The sequence below is a fragment of the Saimiri boliviensis genome, chromosome 14, assembly GCF_048565385.1.
Source record: "Saimiri boliviensis isolate mSaiBol1 chromosome 14, mSaiBol1.pri, whole genome shotgun sequence".
NCBI lineage: Eukaryota > Metazoa > Chordata > Mammalia > Primates > Cebidae > Saimiri > Saimiri boliviensis.
The window spans coordinates 3757103-3779429 of record NC_133462.1 but is presented as its reverse complement, the minus strand read 5'-3'; the positions used below and the strand labels follow the sequence as shown (position 1 = coordinate 3779429).

The 22327-nt window shown below is 56.6% G+C and overlaps 1 protein-coding gene across 3 annotated transcripts; it reads left to right on the top strand.

Annotated features, from left to right (window-relative positions):
• The first annotated feature begins 9521 nt into the window (after positions 1 to 9521).
• EPS8L1 (EPS8 signaling adaptor L1) lies at positions 9522 to 20880 on the top strand. Of its 3 annotated transcripts, none has more exons than XM_010332645.3 (20): positions 9522 to 9620; positions 9895 to 9950; positions 11934 to 11974; positions 12284 to 12342; positions 12937 to 13098; positions 13363 to 13512; positions 14007 to 14089; positions 14472 to 14733; positions 15018 to 15144; positions 15338 to 15426; positions 15522 to 15596; positions 15702 to 15850; positions 16663 to 16804; positions 16931 to 16959; positions 18844 to 18976; positions 19066 to 19197; positions 19382 to 19493; positions 19690 to 19864; positions 20278 to 20410; positions 20503 to 20880. In XM_010332645.3, the coding sequence occupies exons 2-20, from the start codon at positions 9934 to 9936 to the stop codon at positions 20587 to 20589; spliced, it is 2157 nt and encodes a 718-aa protein (XP_010330947.1). In that variant the 5' UTR covers positions 9522 to 9620; positions 9895 to 9933; the 3' UTR covers positions 20590 to 20880. The 3 variants fall into 3 exon arrangements, with proteins under 3 accessions (XP_010330947.1, XP_010330948.1, XP_003944717.1); XM_003944668.4 differs by having other exon boundaries at positions 9553 to 9606; XM_010332646.3 differs by lacking the exons at positions 20278 to 20410; positions 20503 to 20880 and adding an exon at positions 20145 to 20259.
• Positions 20881 to 22327: the final 1447 nt, after the last annotated feature.

The window sequence follows — 22327 nt, the reverse complement described above, 5'->3', positions numbered from 1 at the left end:
GGAGTGCAGCGGCACAATCTCAGCTCACTGCAAACTCCACCTCCAGGGTTCAAGCGATTCTCCTACCTCAGCCTCCGAGTGGTGGGATTACAGGAGCACACCACCACACCTGGCTAATTTTTGTATTTTTAGTAGAGATGGCGTTTCACCATGTTGGCCAGGCTGCTCTCAAACGCCTGACCTCAGGTGATCTGCCCACCTCAGCCTCCCAAAGTGCTAGGATTACAGACGTGAGCCACTGTGGCTGGCCCCCTGTGATTGAATTTGGAAGGATGACATTAAGTCATCCATAACAAGGACTTAATCTGTAGTAAGTGACAGAACGTTGCTGGCTGTTAACACTGTTATCACAAAGAGAACAATGCGTGCCAATTTGTCCTCTGAGGACCTCCTCCTACCTGATTCCCAGACACACCCAAGGGAGTTAGAACATCTATTTGGACTCCCGTGGGCTGTCCACCCCTTTACCATTTTTCTCGTTGTTAACAAGTTCCTGATCAGCATTGGGTGCTGTCCCAGGTGCTGAGAGGATTCTCCCACAATGCCCTTTGCTTTCCGCATCAGAGGGTTTATGGCAGCCGGTTCTCATTCATTCTCTCTGTCCTTTCTCACTCTTCTTTCTCCCTGTTCCTCTCTCTCCCTCTCTCTCTCTCCGCCTCTCTTTTCCTCTCACTTCTCTTTCCCTTTCGCCCTCTATCTCATCTCTCTCCCCATCTCTGCCTTCCTCTCTTTCTCTCTCCTTTCTTCCTCTCTCTTCTTGTCTCTCCTCTCTCTCTCCCTCTCCCCCCAACTCTCTCTCCCTACACCCATCTTGAGAGCCCTTAGCAGTGTAAGATGAGTGTAGCTACCCCAAAGTTCTGTTGAGATAATGATAGGGGCCAAGGAGCTCCAACTGTCCCAGACTCCAGCTGGCACCTTCCAGCTTCTTCCCAAGCCATCACCAAAGGGCACACAGATAAGCAACTGCCACCAAGCCCTGTGCAGACAGTAGATTCTTGAGCAAAATAAATATGGTCCTTGTCTGAAGCCACTGGGTTTTACAATAATTTGTTACATGCCTGTAGTAACTAGAATGATTTCTCCGGGTTTTTTAACTTTTATTTTTTGAGATGGAGTTTTGTTCTTGTCACCCAGGCTGGAGTGCAGTGGTACCATCTCAGCTCACTGCAACCTCTGCCTCCCAGGTTCGAGTGATTCTCCTGCCTCAGCCTCATGAGTAGCTGGGATTACAGGCGCCCACCACCACGCCCGGCTAATTTTTTGTATTCTTAGTAGAGACAGGGTTTCTCCATGTTGGCCAAGATGGTCTCAATATCTTGACCTCATGATCTGCCCAACTCAGCCTCCCAAAGTGCTGGGATTCCAGGCGTGAGCCACCGCGCCGGCCCCCAAGCCCTGGGCTAATCACTCTCCTTGCCTCGTTGCACCAACCCTCCTACCAGGCCTTCACACACGTACTAGGATTTATGCCCATTTGAAAGAGGAAGACACTTGGCCGGGCGCGGTGGCTCATGCCTAGAATCCCAGCATTTTGGGAGGCTGAGGTGGGCGGATCACGAGGTCAGGAGTTCAAGACCAGCCTGGCCAACATAGTGAAATCCCATCTCTACTAAAAATACAATAATTAGCCAGGCATGGTGGCGTGCACCTGTAGTCCCAGCTACTCAGGAAGCTGAGGCAGGAGAATCACTTGAACTCGTGAGGCGGAGGTTGCAGTAAGCTGAGATCGATCCCACTATTGCACTCCAGCCTGGGTGAGAGAGAGAGATTCTGTCTCAAAAAAAGAGGAATGACTCACACCTGTAATCCCAACACTTTGAGAGGCCGAGGTGGGCAGATCACGAGGTCAAGAGATCGAGACCATCCTGGACAACATGGTGAAACCCCGTCTCTACTAAAAATACAAAAATTAGCTGGGCATTGTGGCAGGTGCCTGTAGTCCCAGCTACGAAGGAGTCTGAGGCAGGAGAATCCTCCTGGCTGAACCCAGGAGGTGGAGGTTGCGGTGAGCCGAGATCGTGCTACTGCACTTTAGTGACCTAGTGGCGGAGCAAGACTCAGTCTCAAAAAAGAAAATGTGAGGGCGGGCGCGGTGGCTCAAGCATGTAATCCCAGCTCTTTGGGAGGCCGAGGCGGGTGGATCACAAGGTCAAGAGATCGAGACCATCCTGGTCAACATGGTGAAACCCCGTCTCTACTAAAAATACAAAAAATTAGCTGGGCATGGTGGCGCGTGCCTGTAATCCCAGCTACTCAGGAGGCTGAGGCAGGAGAATTGCCTGAACCCAGGAGGCGGAGGTTGCGGTGAGCCGAGATCGCGCCATTGCACTCCAGCCTCCAGCCTGGGTAACAAGAGTGAAACTCTGTCTCAAAAAAAAAAAAAAAAAAGAAAAGAAAATGTGTTCCAGCTGAGGAACAAACGAAAAGTAAAAAAAAAAAAAAAAGAAGAAAAAGAAGAAAATATGGCACATATACAATATGGAATATTACACAGCCATAAAAAACGATGAGTTCGTGTCCTTTGTAAGGACTTGGATGAATCTGGAAACCATCATTCGCAGCAAACTGACATAAGAACAAAAAACCAAACACCACATGTCCTCACTCACAGGCGGGTGTTGAACAATGAGAACACGTGGATTCAGGGAGAGGAGCGTCACACACTGGGGGCAGTTAGGGGGGCGGCTAGGGGAGAGACAGTGGGGGGTGGGAAGGGTGGGGAGGGATAACGGGGGGGGGGGAGAAATGCCGGATATAGTATGCACCTATGCAACAACGCTGCATGACCTGCACATGTACCCCAGAACCTAAAGTAAAATAAAATTAAAAAGAAAAACAAAAGAAAGAGGAAGACCCTGCAGTTCAGGGAGCGGAGAGTGAAGTCACCGGCTCCAACCCAGGATCCAAAGTCAAGTCTGTCTGGGGTCCTGTCCCCGTCACCGCTCCCTTGACCCAGTCCCCACAGACCCGGGAAGGAGCCCGGCTCCTCCAGTTTCAGGACAGAGCTGCCCAAACCGCCCTGCCGGGATCCCTCCCAGAGAACAAACAGCTCCCGCCCGCCGCCAGCCTCCCTCCTCCACCGCCTCCTCCTCCTCCTGCCAGGCCGGTTCCCAGACCCACCCTCCCTCTCCCCGCACCCTCGCCAGGGCTGGCTGGTCTCACAGGAACGCCTAGGAAAACGCACCCAAACCCCTTTGAGTTAGGAAGGGGACCCGCCTGAGATTCCTGGACACTGCCGATGAGAACTCTCTCATCGCAGTTAGAGCCGCCTGCGTTTTCCTGGCCTCCCCAAACAGACTGGGAACCCTAGAAACTGAGGCCTGGGCCAGCCCATTAGAGTCAGCACTCGGCCACCCTCCCGGCAGCTGCTGTCAGCCTGTCACCATCAGCGTGACTGTCACACACCTCACTTCCTGCGGCCAGCCGCACCCCTGCAGATTTAACCCGCCAGCCTCCCCAAGATCTCCTCTGCCTGAAGTCCTCTCCGCATTCCTGGCATATTCTCCAAATTCGGGTCAAAGCTCAGATGCCACCTCCTCCCCTGACCACCCTCCCTGAAGTGGCCGCACCTGCCTGCTCCTAGTCACTCCATCCCTTCACCTCTGTTTCATTTCCTCCATAGCGTTTACCACAGTCTGAAAGTCTTATTCATGTAGGTGTCTACTTGTTTATCTCCCACCACACCCGCTAGGATGACGGTATCACAAAGGCTGGCGTTTCATCTGTCTCCTCTTCCTCTGTATCTGCAGACCTTAAAACATGCTTGGCACACAGTAGGTGCTTAAGTCTTTGCTACTACATCACTTTGGGATTTTGAATAGAACAGTCCCAATGCTTAGAATGTCAATCTTTGCTTCACTGTCCTTGGCAAACTCCTATTCATCCTCCAAAACCCCATACATTTATCCCTTAACCAGAAAAGGCTCCTTTGCCTCATACTATCACCCATAAAGCCGGGTTAGGGCTTTCTCTGGGGATACACCTTGCCCTGAATCATACTTCCATTAGTGTACATATCTCCATGAATTATGATTGTGCATACCAGCAGGGTCTAGAGTGAGGCACCAATTTTGTCTCAGGAGCTAGGTATTGAAAGAATAAATTACTTTTTTTTTGAAACAAGATCTTACTCTGTCACCGAGGCTGGAGTGCAGTGGTGCAATCAGAGCTCACTGCAGCCTTGCCCTCCCAGGCTCAAACAATCCTCCCATCTCAGCCTCCCAAGTAGCTAGGACCACAAGTGCATGCCACTATGCCTGGCTAATTTTTAAATTTTTTTAGTAGAGATGGAATCTCCCTATGTTGCTCAGGCTGGTTTCAAACTCCTAGGCTCAAGTGATCCTCCTGCCTTACCTTCCCAAAGTACTGGGACTATGGGTGTGAGCCACCACACTCAGCCTAATTATTTCATATGTAAGTAGCTTTCTCTCTCTGAGACCCAGTCCCCATGTAATTTATAACCTCCCCCCTTCTCAAGAACGTGCCTTAGCTCCCATTGCCAGGGTATCTGACCTTTCTCCTTGTCAATAGGAATTTTTTTTTTTTTTTTGAGACACCAATTTTTTTTTTTTTTTGAGGTACCAATTTTGTCTCAGGAGCTAGGTATTGAATGAATAAATTCCTTTTTTTTTTGAAACAAGATCTCACTCAGTCACCCAGCCTGGTGTGCAGTGGCATGATCTCGGCTCTCTGAAACCTCTGCCTCCTGGTTTCAAGCGATTCTCCTACCTCAGCTTTCCTAGTAGCCGGGACTACAGGCGCACATCACCACACCTGGATATTTTTGTAGAGACAGGGTTTCACCATGTTGGCCAGGCTGGTCTTGAACTCCTGATCTCAAGTGATCCACCTGCCTCGACCTCCCAAAATGCTGGGTAACAGGTGTGAGCCACTGCACCCAGCTGTCATATGAATTTATTAGCAAATCCTACAGACTGGAGGCTATGTGTTGGGGTGGGGTGGGGATAAGAGAAGAGATGGGGTGGTTTCAAACCTGACACTCGGAGGAGTCTCAGCTCTTCAAGCCCCAGTGGGGAATTCTTTTCCGTTCCGGGGACCTCCCAGGTCAGAGGAAAGAAAGTCCAGCCCCCATGACAGCTATCCCAGACTGGGCGTAGAGGCAAACCCAGGAACAGGGGCCATGACAGAATAGCCAGGCGGGGGGAGGTTCCTCAGTGACGGGTCTCCCTGGTGGGTTGCCAAGACAGGGCTTTGCTGCCTCCGCCCTGGACCAGCTGAGTCACACTGTGCTGGGGTGGACACTGTGACTGCTATTTGGGAACCATGTGCTATGGGTTACAGAGAGGGAGGGGCCTCCTTTGTGGCCAGAGAAGGAGGAAAGAGTCCCTGGGACTAGGGTGGAGGCTCCGGTTTCGGTCTTACCTGCTGCTCCAGACCACGGCCTGGAGGGCCGCCTACACCACCCCCAAAGCAAGGAGATAGGCGCAGCCCCTCCTCCCTGAGACCCAGGAGTCTAGGCCTCCAGTGCCCCCCAACCCTCAGACCCAGGAGTCCAGACCCCCAGCCCTCCTCCCTCAGACCCAGGAGTCCAGACCCAGCCCCTCCTCCCTCAGACCCAGGAGTCCAGGCCCCAGCCCCTCCTCCCTCAGACCCAGGAGTCCAGACCCCAGCCCCTCCTCCCTCAGACCCAGGTGTCCAGGCTCCCAGTCCCTCCTACCCCAGACCCAAGAGGCCTCGGACTCACACCGAGTGCGTCTGTGAGGTGGTTTTCTCCACTTGCACATCAAGAAATGAGCCCAGGCCCAGTGAGATCTGCGTCTGTGTCACAACATAGGGCCGCTGTCACCTTAGGCTACTGACTTCCCTCTTTGAGCCCCTGTTTTCTCCTCTGTCAGTGGAGCAGGGATCTGCTCCCTGCCTCAAACCCCAACCCAGGTAAGGTCGAGCATAGAAAATACTTGTGGCATGAATGTGATGAGAACACAGAATTACAGAAGCCAAGAGAAGAGAAGCATAGCTGGGCGAGGAGGCTCACACCTGTAATCCCAGCACTCTGGGAGGTCAGGAGATCGACACCAGCCTGGCCACACGGTGAAACCCCATCCCCACGAAAAATATAAAAAATTAGCCGGGCAGGGTGGCAGGTGCCTATAATTCCAGCTACTTGGGAGGTGGAGGTTGCAGTGAGCCGAGATTGTGCCACTGCACTCCAGCCTGGGCAACAGAGTAGGACTCTGTCTTTGAAAAAAAAAAAAAAAAAAAAAAATGAAAGAAAAGAGGCCGGGCGCGGTGGCTCAAGCCTGTAATCCCAGCACTTTGGGAGGCCGAGGCGGGTGGATCACAAGGTCAAGAGATGGAGACCATCCTGGTCAACATGGTGAAACCCCGTCTCTACGAAAAATACAAAAAATTAGCTGGGCATGGTGGCGTGTGCCTGTAATCCCAGCTACTCAGGAGGCGGAGGCTGAGGCAGGAGAATTGCCTGAACCCAGGAGGCGGAGGTTGCGGTGAGCCGAGATCGCGCCATTGCACTCCAGCCTGGGTAACAAGAGCGAAACTCCGTCTCAAAAAAAAAAAAAAAGAAAAGAAAAGCATAAGGGCGCTTCTTCCAACCCTCACCTGCCCTGCTGTACACACGAGGACCACCTGCTGGGGACCGCGACCTAGCAGACGCCCGCCCACCCCAGCCGCTCTCCCTCCTTCACTCAGGCAGTTTCATGGCCGGGAACACCCCTCATCCTCTAGGATTTGACACGGGCTCTCAAGCTCGCCCTTCAGGGTGACCCCTGGCCTGCCCTCCTCCTCCACACAGTCTGTCCTGACCCTCAGCAGCCTCCCCGTCATGGCCTCCCTTGCGGCACACACGGGAAGAACGCCCACCATCTCTGCCAGCGCTAACGCAGGCCTTGCGTTTCCTCTGTGCCAGGTACTGCATGGCCAACTCCGTACAACCTCACTTGATCCTCCCAGGAAGCTGGGCACCGTGATGCACGCCTGTGGTCCAGCACTTTGGGAGGGCGAGGCAGGAGGATGATTTGAGCCCAGGAGCTGGAGACCAGCCTGGGCAATATGGGGAGACTCTATCTCAACCCAAAAAAAGAATCAGGCCAGCATGGTAGTGCCCTCTAGGGTCCTTGCCTATGGCCGGGAGGGTGGATGCAGGTCTGAGATGGGAGGATGGCCCCAGTAGGTCAAGGCTGCCGTGAGCTGTGATTATGACACTGACTTCTAACCTGGGCCACAGAACGAGACCCTATCTCAAAAAAAAGAAAAAGGCTGGGTATGGTGGCTCATACCTATAATCCCAGCACTTTGGGAGCCTGAGGCAGGCAGATCACAAGGTCAGGAGTTCAAAACCAAACAATATGGTGTAACCTTGTCTCTACTAAAAATGCTAAAAAACTAGCCAGGTGTGGTGGTATGCCTCCCAGCAACTCGGGAGGCTGAGGCAGGAGAATCGCTTGAACCCAGAAGGCGGAGGTTGCAGTGAGCTGAGACTGCACCACTGCACTCCAGCCTGGGCAATAGAGAGAGACTCTGTCTCAAGAAAAAAGAAAAAAGAAAAATTCTTCCAACATTGTTATTCCCGTTTTACAGTTGAAGGACTGAGGCACAGAGAATTAATACGCCCAGGGTCACACAGCTAGAAAATAGCAGGATCCTAAGGTGGCAGCAGAGGGTAGCATGAAAGCGTGCAAAGTTCTTTTTTTTTTTTCTGAGACGGAGTTTCGCTCTTGTTACCCAGGCTGGAGTGCAATGGCGCGATCTCGGCTCACCACAACCTCCGCCTCCTGGGTTCAGGCAATTCTCCTGCCTCAGCCTCCTGAGTAGCTGGGATTACAGGCACGCGCCACCATGCCCAGGTAATTTTTTGTATTTTTAGTAGAGATGGGGTTTCACCATGTTGACCAGGATGGTCTCGATCTCTTGACCTCGTGATCCACCCGCCTCGGCCTCCCAAAGTTCTGGGATTACAGGCTTGAGCCACCGCGCCCGGTTTTTTTTTTTTGTTTTGTTTTGTTTTTTTTAAGATGGGGTTTCACCATGTTGGTCAGGCTGGTCTTGAACTCCCAACCTCAGGTGATCCATCCGCCTTGGCCTCCAAAGTGCTTGGATTACAGGCATGAACAACCATGCCTGGCCAAAAGCATGCAAAGTTCTAAACCGCACAGCGTTAAGTTCCACCGTCTCCTCCACGTATTTGCCGTGGGGCTGGGAATATATTAGCGTGTTTGTGTCTTTATTTCTTCATCTGTAAAATGGGGATAATAGGAGCCATTCCATAGGATGTGGTGAGCGTTATGCACGTGTACACACACACACACACTCCAACACATTTATGATGTACTGAGAAGAGGATACAAGTACCGCTAAGTATCATGAGAATTACTAAGTAGCAAAGCCAGGATTCAAACCCACACCTGCCCTGCTCTCTGCTCTCTGGGATCTGGGTGTTGGGGTCTGACGTTCTCATCATCCACTTACTGCAGAGGTAACCTTGGGAAAGCTGGGTTTTTGTTTTTTTGTTTTTTTGTTTTTTGAGATGGAGTCTTGCTCTGTTGCCCAGGCTGGAGTGCAGTGGTGTGATGTCAGCTCACTGCAACATCTGCTTCCCAGGTTAAAGCGATTCTCCTGCCTCAGCCTCCTGAGTAGCTGGAATTACAGGCTCCCACCACCACGCCTGGCTAATTTTTGTATTGTTAGTTAATGTTGGCAGCCATGTTGGCATGGCTGGTCTCGAACTCACGACTTCAGGTGATCTGCCTGCCTCAGCCTCCCAAAGTGCTGGGATTACAGGCACGAGCCACTGCACCCACTCAAGTTTCTTAACCCTTCTCTGCCTCTGTTTCTTCATCTGTGAAATGAAGGCAGCCTCCCACCCAGACACACTCCCCTCAGGAGCTCTGGGGAGAAATCATGTGGATAGCTTTGCTAGTAAGCTCTATGGCATGGAGGGAGTTCTGAAAAACTGATTTTAGAAAGGAAGGTGTTTACGCCTGGGAAGCCTATTCATTTCTGTGATGTCCTCGGAGCTGGGCCAGTCACTTGCCCAGCTTTAATCAGAATGGGGGAATCATAGAGGGAAATTTCCAAAGGAAGAGGGAATGGGATGGGTGGGGGTTGAGGGCACAGGCAGAGACAGTGACCATGGACAGGAGGTGGCCACAGAACAGGGGGTGCTACTGGCCCTGGAGACAGGTCAGCTCCGGGTTTAAATCCCGGTTCCCCAAGTGCTGAAATGGACCAGTTGCTCATCCTCTCTAGCCTTCAGCTTCCTCATCTGTCACGCAGAAATCCAACCTCCAACTTCCTCCCGTTGTTAGAATTTCCAGGAAGTTTTAAAAGACAGAGATTTCAACTCTGACCTGTGAACAAGCCTGACATCAAGTTACAATGTGTTGTTAGTATTCTGCTGTTACAAGGCAGACAGTTAGGTTTCCCGGATCCCCTGCGGCCCTCCCAGCCCCCTCCTAGATCTGTCTGCCAGCCCCGCCCAGGGCCACTCCAGCCAGGCGGTGCCAGGTGAACGCTCAGGTATGCGGAGGCGAGGCGGAGGCAGGACGGCCCTGGGAGGGAGCAGGAGGAGGGGCCAGCAGCCTGGAAGGGAAAGGACAGTGGAGAGCAGGGCAGAGCCTGAGCAGGCCGGTGAGGAGACCCAGGTTGGCAGAGAAGGGGCCGGGGGTCTGAGGGAGGAGGGGCTGGGCCTGGATACTTGGGGCTCATGGAGGGAGAGCTGGGGGCCTGGACTCTTGGGTCTGAGGGAGGAGGGTCTAGCCCTGGACCCCTAAGTCTGAAGGAGGAGGGGCTGGGGGCCTGAACTCCTAGATCTGAGGGAGGAGGGACTGGGGCCTGGATACCTGCTTGAGGGAGGAGGCTGGGGTAGGAATTAGAGGCTCCCACTGTCTGGGCCCTCACATCTTTGCTGGCTCCCAGGGCACCTCCAGGTGGGAAGAGGCTTCCCCTCCCAGCACCATGAGCACCACCACCAGGTAAGTGCCCCCGGCCCCCAGCCGCAGCCCGCCTCCCGCCTCCTGTCTGCCCCTGTCCCTGTTCCTGCCTCCTCACTCACACCCGCAGATCCTGTTTCCTGCAGCACAGCCTGTGGGCCTGGCCCAAGCCCGGACACTCAGGAGTAGGCCGGAGCCACTCTCCTCCCTGCCCAGCCTGGGGTCAGGAGCACCCGCTGTAGAGCAGACAGGCCTGAGCTCCAGCTGGGCACTCATACTCAGTGCTGATGTAACCCTAGTCAAAGGACATCACCTCTTGGAGCCTCAGCCCCTCCTCTGTGAAACAAGGACAATTTTGAAAAATTGGCCGGATAGGCAGCCAGGCACGGCGGCTCATGCCTGTAATCCCAGCACTTTGGGAGGCCAAGAAGGGCAGATCACCTGAGGTCAGGAGTTCAAGACCAGCCTGACCAACATGGTGAAAATCCCTGTCTCTATTAAAAATACAAAAATTAGCCGGGCATGATGGCAGATGCCTGTAATCCCAGCTACTCGGGAGGTTGAGGTGGAAGAATCCCTTGAACCTGGGAGGCAGAGGTTGCGGTGAGCTCAGATCGTGCCATTGCACTCCAGCCTGGGTGACAGAGTGAGACAGTCTGGAAAGAAAGAAAGAAAGTGGGGGGTGGGGGAGATGGGGGGAGGTAGGGAAGGAAGGAAAGAAAGAAATATTGACTGGGGACAGTGTATTATAGGACTTAGCCGACCACCATCTAAGAGAGATGAGTCAAAACATCTGTATGGTAGGTAGTGAGCTCTCTGGCCCAGAGGTAATCAAATTGTGGTGACATCAGACTGGCAGGAGCAGGATGAGGAAAAGACTTTGGGGAAAAGGGTTTCTCTTTTCTTTCTTCTTTTTTGAGACGGAGCCTTGCTTTGTTGCCCAGGCTGGAGTGCAGTGGCACAATCTCAGCTCACTGGAACCTCCTTATCCCAGGTTCAAGTGATTCTCCTGCCTCAGTGCCCCTAATAGCTGAGATTACAGGCACGTGCTACCCTGCCCAGCTAATTTTTGGTTTTTGTTGTTGTTGTTGTTTTCAGAGTCTTCCTCTGTCACCCAGGCTGGAGTGCAGTGGCACGATCTCGGCTCACTGCAACCTCCACCTCCAGGGTTCAAATGATTGTCTTGCCTCAGCCTCCCAAGTAGCTGGGACTAGAGGCACCTGCCACCATGCCTAATTTTTGTAGTTTTAGTAGAGATGGGGTTTCACCATATTGGCCAGGCTGATCTCGAACTCCTGATGTCAGGTGATCCTCCTGCCTCGGCCTCCCAAAATGTTGGGATTACAGGCGTGAGCCACCCCGACCAGCTGAAAAAGGGTTTTTCGGTACCCCTGACCCCACCTGATCTCTGAGCTTCTGTTATTTAAATGAACGTGAGGATTCAAGATTCTGCTTGGGAAAGGTAACCTTAGGAAGAAATTGGGGACAGGAGACAGAGAAGGATGTGGCTGGGAAGCGCCTGGCCCAGAGGAGTGGGAGGGGAAGAAGATAATTCCTATCTACTTCAGATACCACTAATGCTATTGTAACGATTCCCATTTATTGAGCAACTTCTGTGTGCTAAGCCCTGGCAGCATCTTAAGAATGATAATAACAGTTATCGAGGCTTTGAAATATGTCACCTGCATCATCTGAAGTTGCCCAACAGCCTTGCTAGATGGATGTTACAGAAGGAGAAACTGAGGCAGGAGAGATTAAGACCTCTTCTCAAGGTCTTATGGCAAGGAGGCAGTAGACAGAGGGTTTGAATCCAGGACTATGCCACGGTCAAGACCATGCTCCCCTACCACCCAGCACCACCGCCTAACCTGTCTTCAAGTCCAGCTCTGGCTCTGAGCTCAAAATAATAATAACCTTCCATGGCTCTGCATCACCCTTGTAATACAGCCCTGCTGCCCTGCTTTGCATTTCCACAGAATATGCCACCAATTCCACAGTCTCTCTCACCTCTCTTTTCTTCACCAGCCCAGAAGCTGCCCCGAAGCCAAGCGCGAAGACTATCTATGGTGAGTAGCGGGGCAAGAGAACCCCAGGGCACAGAACTGGGTCCAAAGAAACAGGATCTGGACTCCTGGGTCTGAGGGAGGAGGGGCTGGGGGGTCTGGACTCCTGGGTCTGAGGGAGGAGGGGCTGCAGGGTCTGGACTCCTGGGTCTGAGGGAGAAGAGGCTGGGGCTGGACTCCTGGGTCTGAGGGAGGAGGGGCCGGGGGCTGGACTCCTGGGTCTGAGGGAGGAGGGGCTGGGCCCGGACTCCTGGGTCTGAGGGAGGAGGGCTGGGGCTGGACTCCTGGCTCATTCTCCTTCTCCCCCCGCAGAGCAGAGGAAACGTTACTCCACAGTTGTTATGGCCGATGTATCCCAGTACCCAGTCAATGTGAGTCTGGGGTCTGTTTCCCCAGGTCATCTCTGGGCAAAGGTGCCCTCAGGAGACAGGGCTTATTAAAGCAGTTGGGCCCCCAAGCAGAAAGCATGTGGAAAGTCAGTTTGCTCATCCACAGAATGGACCTCCATTGCCTCGCCTCAGTTATGGATATGAAGTCAGGGACCGCGGGTCCACTCAAATCTGCCAGCCTTTCCTCTGGGCCAGCTGTTGTGCTGGATAGTGGGGCCCTGCATGAGGAGGGGGTAGACAACGTGCAGAGGAACCCAGGAGGCGCCTGGTGCTCTAATGGAGGTGGCAGGGGGCACAGCAGGAGACCCGAGGAGGCAGTTAGAAGCAGCGAGCTATAATCCAGACTCCTTCCCTGCCTCCGGTGTTCGAAAAGCCAGATCCAGGTGCTAGTCACGCTGATGAAAGGGAAACAAAGGGCACTGGGAGGAGGAGCTGATTTGTGGAGCAGATGATCAGGGAAGGCTTCCTGGAGGAGGTGTGGTTAATCTCGGGCTGGAAGTCTGATTATTCCGGGGGCATTCTGAGCCCACCTGGCATAATCTTGGGCCTCACTGCTTTCTCCGTGGTCCATACCAGCATCTGGTGACGTTCTGCCTGGGTGAGGAAGATGGTGTGCACACCGTGGAGGATGCCTCCAGGAAGCTGGCTGTCATGGACAGCCAGGGCCGAGTCTGGGCACAAGAGATGCTGCTGCGTGTGTCCCCCGACCACGTCACGCTGCTTGACCCGGCCTCCAAGGTGCCAGGAGGCATGTGGGTGGGAGGAGTTTCTGGGGCAGGGACTTCGGCGGGTTTGGCTCCTACACATCCTTCCTCTGGGAACAATGGCGAGGGAGCCCAGCCCCATTTTTGAGCCTTAATAGCCTCATCTACTGAACAAGGGTGTTATCCCTCACCCCCTAACCGCGCGAGGTTGCCCTGCCCTGCTGGCCCACACTGCCTTCGCCATTCAGTACTATCACCAGTTCGGGGCCTCAGCTTAACCCCCGCCCCCACCCGCCAGGAGGAGCTGGAGTCGTACCCGCTGGGCGCCATCGTGCGCTGCGACGCGGTGTTGCCACCCGGCCGGAGCCGCTCGCTGCTGCTGCTCGTGTGCCAGGAGCCCGAGCGCGCGCAGCCCGACGTGCACTTCTTCCAGGGCCTGCGCCTGGGGGTGAGCGCACCGGGTTCGAGCCGGCTCGGGGGGTGGAGCTGAAACTGGGCGGAGCCTGGAGCCGGGGCGGAACTGGGAGGGGCTTCCTGGAGCGGCGGGGCCTGGGGCAAAGGCGGGGTCAGAGCAAGGAAGGGCAAGGAGCCTGGGAAGGAGTGAGGAGACTGGACGCAGGGTCAAGATGAAACATGAGGCTGGGACGTAGTGAGGCTAAGGGCTAATAGTCTGAGGACATGAACAGGGCATGGACAAGAAGGGTTTAGGGGAGCAGCCGGAACGATGATAGGGCGAGGAACCACCTGGACTGGGTCGTGGCTTGGGACAGGGACAGGTGTAGGGAGAGGGGTGGGTCCAGGGCGTGGACGTGCGTGGATCCACAGGCAGGGACGACGGCCGCTCGTGGACTAGGAGCGAGCTGAGAACTCGGCCAGGGGCGTGGCTCGGGGTAGGAAGTGGGTGGGGCGTGGGGAGGCGTGGCCTGACGGCGTGATTGGCAGGCGGAGCTGATCCGAGAGGACATCCAGGGGGCTCTGCACAATTATCGCTCAGGACGCGGAGAGCGCAGGGCGGCGGCGCTCAGGTGAGAGGGAAGAAGTTGGCGGGGTCTCTGGGAAGCCGGTTTCCCCTCCCTGGGCGTGTCTCGGCTGAGAAATGGGCTGACACCACCAGCCGGGAACAGAACCAGAGTGTTGAATGGAGTCAAGCACACCCTCGTCGAGTCTTGTCTGTAGCTCCCAGACGAGGTGGCCCCTTCTCCAGGACGCCACTTCTTTTCCCTGTTCCCTGTCTAGGCCCTCGGTTTCACTTTGGAGATGCTACTCCTTCCCAGTTGGATTTCTCCCCAACTCTTTGCACCTGTTTGCTCCCTCTGTGCCTCAGTGTGTCTCGTTCGGGACCCCGAATTTCCCCCTCCCTGGATCCCTCAGTGGACCCAGCCTTGGTGTCCCCGTCGCCCCCCGCAGGGCCACGCAGGAGGAGTTGCAGCGCGACCGCTCGCCTGCCGCAGAGACCCCGCCCCTGCAGCGCCGCCCGTCTGTTCGCGCAGTGATCAACACCGTGGAGCGCGGCACGGCCCGCGGACGACTCCGGGGGGAGCCTATTCCCGAGGTGGAGGAGGCGCAGAGGCCTGGCCCTGCGGGGACCTCGAGCAGCGCTGACCCGGCCTCCCCGGACCTAGGTCCCCGGGGTCCTGACCTGGCGGGTCTGCAGGCGGAGCGGGAAGTGGTGAGCCGCGCGGGAAGGCATCTGGGGGCGGGGCCTGACAGCTGGAGGCGGGGCTAGGACGTGGAAGGGCGGGGCCGGCTGCGGGACTTGCGTTCTCTGTCAATCTGGTCAGACTTCTGCGTTATGGAGGCGGGGCTGTGATCGGCGGTGGGGCTTGGTTGTGGGGCGTGACCAGCTGTTTGGGGCGTGGTCTGGTCGGGGGCGTGTCTAGGTGCGCAGGTTCAGGGCTTCGACGGAAATGGTTGTGGAACTCGGGAGCCCGAGCGTCCCCCTCTGTCCCCCAGGACATCCTGAATCACGTCTTTGACGACGTGGAGAGCTTTGTACAGAAGCTGCAGAAGTCGGCGGAGGCGGCCAGGGTGCTGGAGCACCGGGAACGCGGCCGCAGGACCCGGCGCCGGGAGGCTGGGGGTAAGGGACGCCCCCGCCTGAGATCTGAACCCCCCCACAATAACTTTCAAATGTCCCCCATCTCCCCAGGGTCTCCCCTCCCGCCAAATTGCCAGGGCTGACCTCACCGCCATCTAACGGGTGTCCACCTCTCTCTCTGCCTGCCTGGTGCTGGCCCCGCGTCCGCATCGCCGCGCCCGTCTGCCCCCCGCAGAGGGCCTGCTGACGCTGCGGGCCAAGCCGCCCTCGGAGGCCGAGTACACCGACGTGCTGCAGAAGATCAAGTACGCCTTCAGCCTGCTGGTGAGGACGCGTCTGCCCCCGGGCCGGGGGCGCGGGCACGGCGCACCTGGCCTGTCCCCGCACCCACGCCAACCACCTCCCTCCCCACGCCCCAGGCCCGGCTGCGCGGCAACATCGCAGACCCCTCCTCCCCGGAGCTGCTGCACTTCCTGTTCGGGCCTCTGCAGATGGTGAGACCCGCGCCAGGCCCTCGGGCTCCCCTGCAACGGGAGGAATCGGTTTCGGCTTGCAGGACGTGTGACGGCACGGCCTGCCTCCTCCTGCTCCCCTGACAGATTGTGAACACGTCGGGGGGTCCCGAGTTCGCGAGCCGCGTGCGGCGGCCGCACCTGACGTCGGAGGCCGTGGCGCTGCTGCGGGACAACGTCACTCCACGTGAAAACGAGCTCTGGATCTCGCTGGGGGACGCGTGGACCCGCCCTGGGTGAGGACCCAGGGACCCCCGCTGGGAGGCGGGGGGGCGTGGTGATTGGAGGAGCAGAAGGGGCGGAAGACGGGGGCATGGTGATTGGAGGAGCAGAAGGCGCTGGGAGATAGGTGCCATGATGATTGGGAAATAGGACTAGGAGGGAAGGGAAGGGAAGGGCTAGAGGCGTAGCTTAGTTGCGTGGGGGCGGGGCTTAGGACAAATGTCAAAATTCAATTAGAGGAAAGGCCAGAAATTAACGTGAAGAAAAGACTTAAGACCACCAGACCAATCAGATTGGAAGAAAAGGTGGGGCTTAAAAGAATAGAGGGTCTGAGGGGCACGGGCGGAGTTTCTGGAAGGTTTGGTCTATAACTTTGGCGATGGGACAGAGTCTGTGCACTGGGTCTGTCTTAGGGAAAGGAGCAGAAACCGAGCTTAAGGAAAACCTGATTTGTGATCAGGTGAGATTTAGAGGCTGAATAAGGCCTTTTTTTTTTTTTTCCCCCAGATAGATAGATAGAGACAGGGTCCCTGTTCCTTGCCCAGGCTGGTCTCGCACTCCTGGTCTCAAGCGATCCTCCCATCTTGGCTCTTGGCCTCCCAAAGTGCTGGGATTATAGGCGTGAGCCATCGCTCCCAACCTAGCAGTATAAATTGCTGCTGAGTTGGGCTTAGAGGTACCGGCAGGACTTGGTGAAAAGTGGCTGGGCTAGAATCTTTGGGAGACAGCGAGCTTTAGGGGAAAACAGTGAAGTTAATGACAGAGCTAAGTTGGGGGTTAGCTCTGTAGACGATTCCTGAGCTCTCGGCCCTGTCCCTGGCCGCAGGCTGGAGCTGCCCCCTGAACAGGGACCTCCGTACAGACCCGAGTTCTACAGCGGCTGGGAGCCGCCGGCCACTGACCCGCAGGGCCGTGCCTGGGAGGACCCAGTTGAGAAACAGCTACAGCACGAGCGGAGGCGCCGGCAGGTGAGGCTGAGGCTTCTAGGGGAGCCGCCAGCTCCCCCAAGCGACCCAGCAGGGCAGAAGCCGGGAAGTCCGGGGGCGTGGCCGATCCACCGGGCCCCGCCTCACCCAACTCTTAACTTCCTGCAGCAAAGCTCTCCCCAGGTCGCTGTCAATGGGTGAGTGTCCGCCCCAGGGCGGGGAAAGGGGTCCAGGAGGGGTGCGCCCCGGGGGCTCCCGGGGCTGACCCTGCCCCCCTTTTTTCTGTGTTTTTCCTTCTGTCTTCCTGGCTCTTCTCAGGTGGGTGAGATGGTGAGGGGGCGGGCCGGGGCCGGGAGATGGGGAGGAGCAGGGAGGGAGGGGGCGGGACCCAGATTTCTGGGGCCAAGGGAGGAGGGAGTGGAGGCCCGGCTTCCCGGGCCTAAGGGAGAAAAGAGGCTGGGAGTGGGTAATGTCTGAGAGTTTGGATCCCTGGATCCCCAAAAGGCTGGAAGAAGGCCGTTTGGTTTCCCTGGGCCTGGGAAGCTCCATGCCTGGGTACCTATGAGGACAGAGCCCTGGATATTGAAGGGCAGAGGCTGGGGAATTGGACCTTTGGGTTTTGAAGAAGAGCCCAAGTCTGGGGCTTGGGATCCTAGAGACCCAGAGGAGCAGGCTTGGGACTTCAAGAGCTTGGGGGCAAGTTTCTGGAAAGTTAGGAAGTGGTAGTATCCCTAGGCCCCCGAGAAGGGTAAAGGCTGGACAGTTAAACTCTTGGTTGTCTAAGTCGCTGCTGGGTGTCAGACTGGGAGGCTTTAAGGGTTAGAAGAATAAGGTTGAAGCTTGAGACCTGAACTCCTAGGTCTCTGGGGGAGGAAAGAACATTCCAAGTCATTGTTCTACCAAGCATGGGAGGGTGGGGCTCAGACTCTGGGACCGGGGGGAGGGCAGGAGGTAGACTGGAACTCTAGGTCTTGGGCAAGTAGAGGGCAGATTGGAGGGAAGGAACGTGGGAGGAGATGAAAACAAAGCAGTGAGGCTGGTGGAGACAAAGGGGGGTCTGGGTGAGAGCCCAGGCAGAGGGTCTCAGCAGGGACAGCGTGCTGGGAGCTGCCGGCCCCACACAGGGGGTGCCGCGGCCCTGAAGACCCCCCCCTCCCCTGCACAGGTAGGCCTGATCCAGGCTGAGGTCCCTCTTATTGGGGGTCAGAGCTGAAATCCCACCCCCGCCTCCAGCTGCCTGATAGCACAACACCCCCCCCCCCGCCCCCCGCCTCGCTGTTCACAGCTTCAAGTCACTTTCTCTGAGCTTCAAGTTACTGAAAATCATGGTAATCTCTTCCTGGAACAGTGAGAAGTTCCACGAAGGGATTATGGTGTTGTGGGAACTAGTAGTTCACTGCAAAAGGCTGTGACCAGGTTCAAGTTCAAGTCCAGCTGCAGCATTGTTCAGACACGGACTGCCCTGGTCCCATGCTGGCAATGCTACTCTCTTACTCTGTGACCTTCACATCCCTGTGCCTCAGCTTCTTCCTCTGTGAAAATGGACATGATAACGGAGTCTCTAGGGTGGGGGGGAATAAACTTGGGGGAGGGGAGTCCAAATTCATGGTTCTACCGACAGTTGTCATAAGGATCAAATCAGCTAACATATAAGTCACAGATCACAGACTTAGAACAGTGCCAAGCACATAGTAAGTGCTACAGAAGTGGCAGCTACTGTTTTTATTATGCTCACGAGTTGTGATGTATAAGCCCAGTACCTATTAGATGCTCAATAAATGACAGCTGTTTCTAGCTGTGTGATGGGGGCAAGTGAGTTTATCGGAGCCTCATTCTTCTCTGTAAAATGGAATTGATGATGGGATAGTACCCGCTGCATATGTCTACAGCAGGATGCCAAGCAAGGGAAGGAGCAACACATCTCCGAGCTGTTATTCCTATTTCAAATTCCTATTAACAGTATTAACCTGGCCCCTGCGCTGCCCCTGCTTGGCTCTAATCCCAGCTCACACCAGCACCCTGCAGCCCAGGGCACTGGGGCTGGCTGCCTCCTTATCTCCAGCCCTCTGGCTTCTCCTCAGTCACCAAGACGCCGAGTCAGAATCTGACCTGCAGCTGGAGCCGGAGACACCAGGAAAGTGGGTCCTGTGTAACTATGACTTCCAGGCCCGCAACAGCAGTGAGCTGTCAGTCAAGCAGAGGGACTTACTGGAGGTTAGAGGAGAGGGAGGCTGAGGGGCAGGAATTAGCCAGCCCCATCTGCAGACGCAGGCGCTGAACCCTCTGCTCTTTACCGCACCCAGGTCCTGGATGACAGGCGCAAGTGGTGGAAGGTTCGAGACCCAGCGGGGAAGGAGGGATATGTGCCCTATAACATCCTGACACCCCACCCCGGACCCCCGCTGCACTGCAGCCAAAGCCCTGCTCGCAGCCTGGTGAGCCAGCGCAGACGCTAGGGTCTTGAGGGAGGAGAGGCCGGGGCCAGGTCCTGGGAACAAGCGGTGTGGGGATCAGCTGTCAAGGGTGCTGGTGCAGGTGGTGACTGGGGGTTCACCCCAGGAGGGAGAGAGGTTGGGTTCTGAGTCCTCTCCCTAATCCAGGTGCTCTCCTTTCTTTCAGAACAGCACTCCTCCTCCGCCACCAGTCCCAGCCCCGGCCCCGGCTCCAGCTCCGGCTCGACCCCGCTGGGACAGCTGCGATAGCCTCAACAACCTGGACCCCAGCGAGAAGGGTGGGTGGTGGGGACGCGAGCTGTGGGGAGCTGTCCTTATCCTCACTCTCTAGGCAGGGAAACGGGGGCTCAGAAAGAGCAAATGGACCCCCACCCCATCCTGGGGACGCTGGAGCCCCCTCGCCCCTGTGCGCTCTGGCCCCAGGACCGCTCGCCCTGAGCCCGTTCTCCCTCCCTCCGGGTTTCCCTCCTGCAGAGAAATTCTCCCAGATGCTCAGTGTCAACGAGGAACTGCAGGCGCGCCTGGCCCAAGGCCGCTTGGGCCAGAGCCGCGCAATCCCAGGACCCCGCGCCCCGGAACCGCAGCTCAGCCCGCGTTCAGACGCCTCTGAGGTCCGCGCCTGGCTGCAGGCAAAGGGCTTTAGCTCCGGGTGAGTGGGGCGGGGCCCAGTCGGCGCAGGGACCTACGGACGCTGGGAGCGGAGCTTTCCGATCGGCTGGGAGTAGGGGGCCGGCGGCAGCCGTGGAGACCACGGGGAGCCGGGATTGGCCTGAAGTGAGGGTCTGTCTGTAGCAACACCCAGTGGCAGGCTGTGATTGGCATGCTTTTTCAGACTGCGACGGGATTCCTTAGGGAAATCCCGCAGCCTTCGAAAGCAGGCCGAGGCCACGCCCCTGGGTGGCACATCGTGATTGGCGGGTGGGGTTTAGGACGCGTCGGACCTGCCCCCGCTGGAGCTAGAATGCTGTTCTGACTGGACCATCGCCGGGTGGGCACGACAATGTCGGCGGGGCTGGGGCATCCGCTGACCCGCCTGACTGCGCCCCCGCTCCCCTCGCTCAGGACGGTGGACGCGCTGGGCGTGCTGACCGGGGCGCAGCTTTTCTCGCTGCAGAAGGAGGAGCTGCGAGCGGTGAGCCCCGAGGAGGGGGCGCGTGTGTACAGCCAGGTTACCGTGCAGCGCGCGCTGCTGGAGGTGAGCCTGGCCGCTCGTCTCCGGGTCTGGGTGAGATTGGGGAGCCGAGAGCTCGGACACCAAGACAAAGTGATTTCTACCCCGCCCTCCAGGACAAGGAGAAAGTGTCAGAGCTGGAGGCAGTGATGGAGAAGCAAAAGAAGAAAGTGGAAGGCGGGATGGAAATGGAGGTCATTTGACCTGCCTGGCCCCTTCACAGAGTGGCAAGGCCCAGTGGGAGAACGGACTCTTCAGACTCTCCCCAACGGCGTGAGTCGTCGTCTGAAGGACGGCCAATCTGGCCTTCCCCCACCCGGGTGGACAGACTGAACACTCCCTGCGGCAGTCCCTGCGGAGCCGATCTGGACTGGCTGGGAGTGGGGAGGGCGTGGAGACAGTCGACGGAAAGCCTAGCGGACCCGCGAGAGGGCGCCGGCGGAGCTCTGCGCGTTGTAATATGCCGCCCAGCCTATAAACAGCTTCCTTACTTAGCAGGTGGTGTCAACTGCTGTCCTCTACTCAGCTACCAGGGGGCCCGGAAGCATGGCCCTCCCCCCAGTCACAGCCCCAAGGAACCTGGAAGATGTTCCGCCTTCTTTGGTTTCTCTCGCTGAACCCTCCTTTCCATCCCTAGGCTTCCAAAGCAGGTTCCCTCCCGACTTCCCAGCCTCCAGCCTCGTCCAGCTTGCCCCGTCTTCAGGTTTCCCTGGCTTGCGGCTGCTGGGTGTGAGGCCCTGTGTCTCCCTTCCCACCTCACCGATGTTCTCACTTCATCCCTTCCTGCGTTCCGGCCCTGCCCTTCTGCAAACGCGCCCAAGCCCCTTCACCCTCTGGGGTTTGCACTTGCTGTCTCTGCTGGCCGAAGCAGCCATTCTCTGCCTGGTGAACTCCTATTCAGCCTTCCTGGCCCAGATCACTCTCACCGTGGGGAAGCCTGCCCTCATCCCAAAGCTAGTCTCCCGGCATCAACAAAGTGAAGTCACTCTGTTCCCCAACCCCTGCTGCAGTCCTGCCAGGTAAAACTGGCTGCCTCCCAAGCACGCCACCGGCTTTCTGGCCACTCTTTGTCCTGGGTGAGACGGCAGCCAACTGAAAACTTCCTACTCCCTCAAGGACAACTAGCCCCTTTTCCCTCTAGCAAGCCCTGTAACTCACTTTCCCCGTTATCCAGATGGCTGGCGAGGCCTGCTTTTCTCTGGATCCCACCGTTTTCCAGACTGGACATTCTCTGACTTTGGGGAGAATGGTCCTTTTTTCCCCTGGCTCTGCTTTCCCAGAACACCCAGTGCCAAGCTACCCCACCAGAATTCCTGTGGGCCTCTGAGCCTCCACCTGGTCCCCGAGTTGTGACTACCTGGGCCACCAGATGGCGCCCTCCAAAACGGGAAAGGATCAGAGACCCTCTGGGGCAGGCGGGAACTCTCAGTCCCCACTTTGCCACCGCCTGCCTGGTTCCTCCAGGAACCAACCTCTTCGGGTCTTCCAGAGTCCTTTCCGTATCTGCCCCGTACCTAAATCCTACCCACACGCCTCTCTTGGCTCCCTATGGCCCACCAGATAAAACCCAGCTTGGCAGTCAAAGACTCACCCGCTCAGCTCCGGATTCTGACCATAGGACTCGGCTTTCCTCCTCCTGCTGCCAGGCTTGGTTCATGTGGCCGCTTCTGCCCAGAATACCCTTCAGCTCCTCCACCACTTGCCCAGGGCCCTACCCTTACTTATTTTTTTGGAGACACAGTCTCACTCCGTCGCCCAGGCTGGAGTGCAGTGGCACAATCTCAGCTCCCTATGGTCTCCGCCTCCCAGATTCAAGTGATTCGGCTCACTACAATCTCCGCCTCCCAGGTTCGAGTAATTCTCCTGCCTCAACCTCCTGGGATTACAGGTGTGCACCACTACACCCAGCTGATTTTTGTATTGTTAGTAGAGATGGGGTTT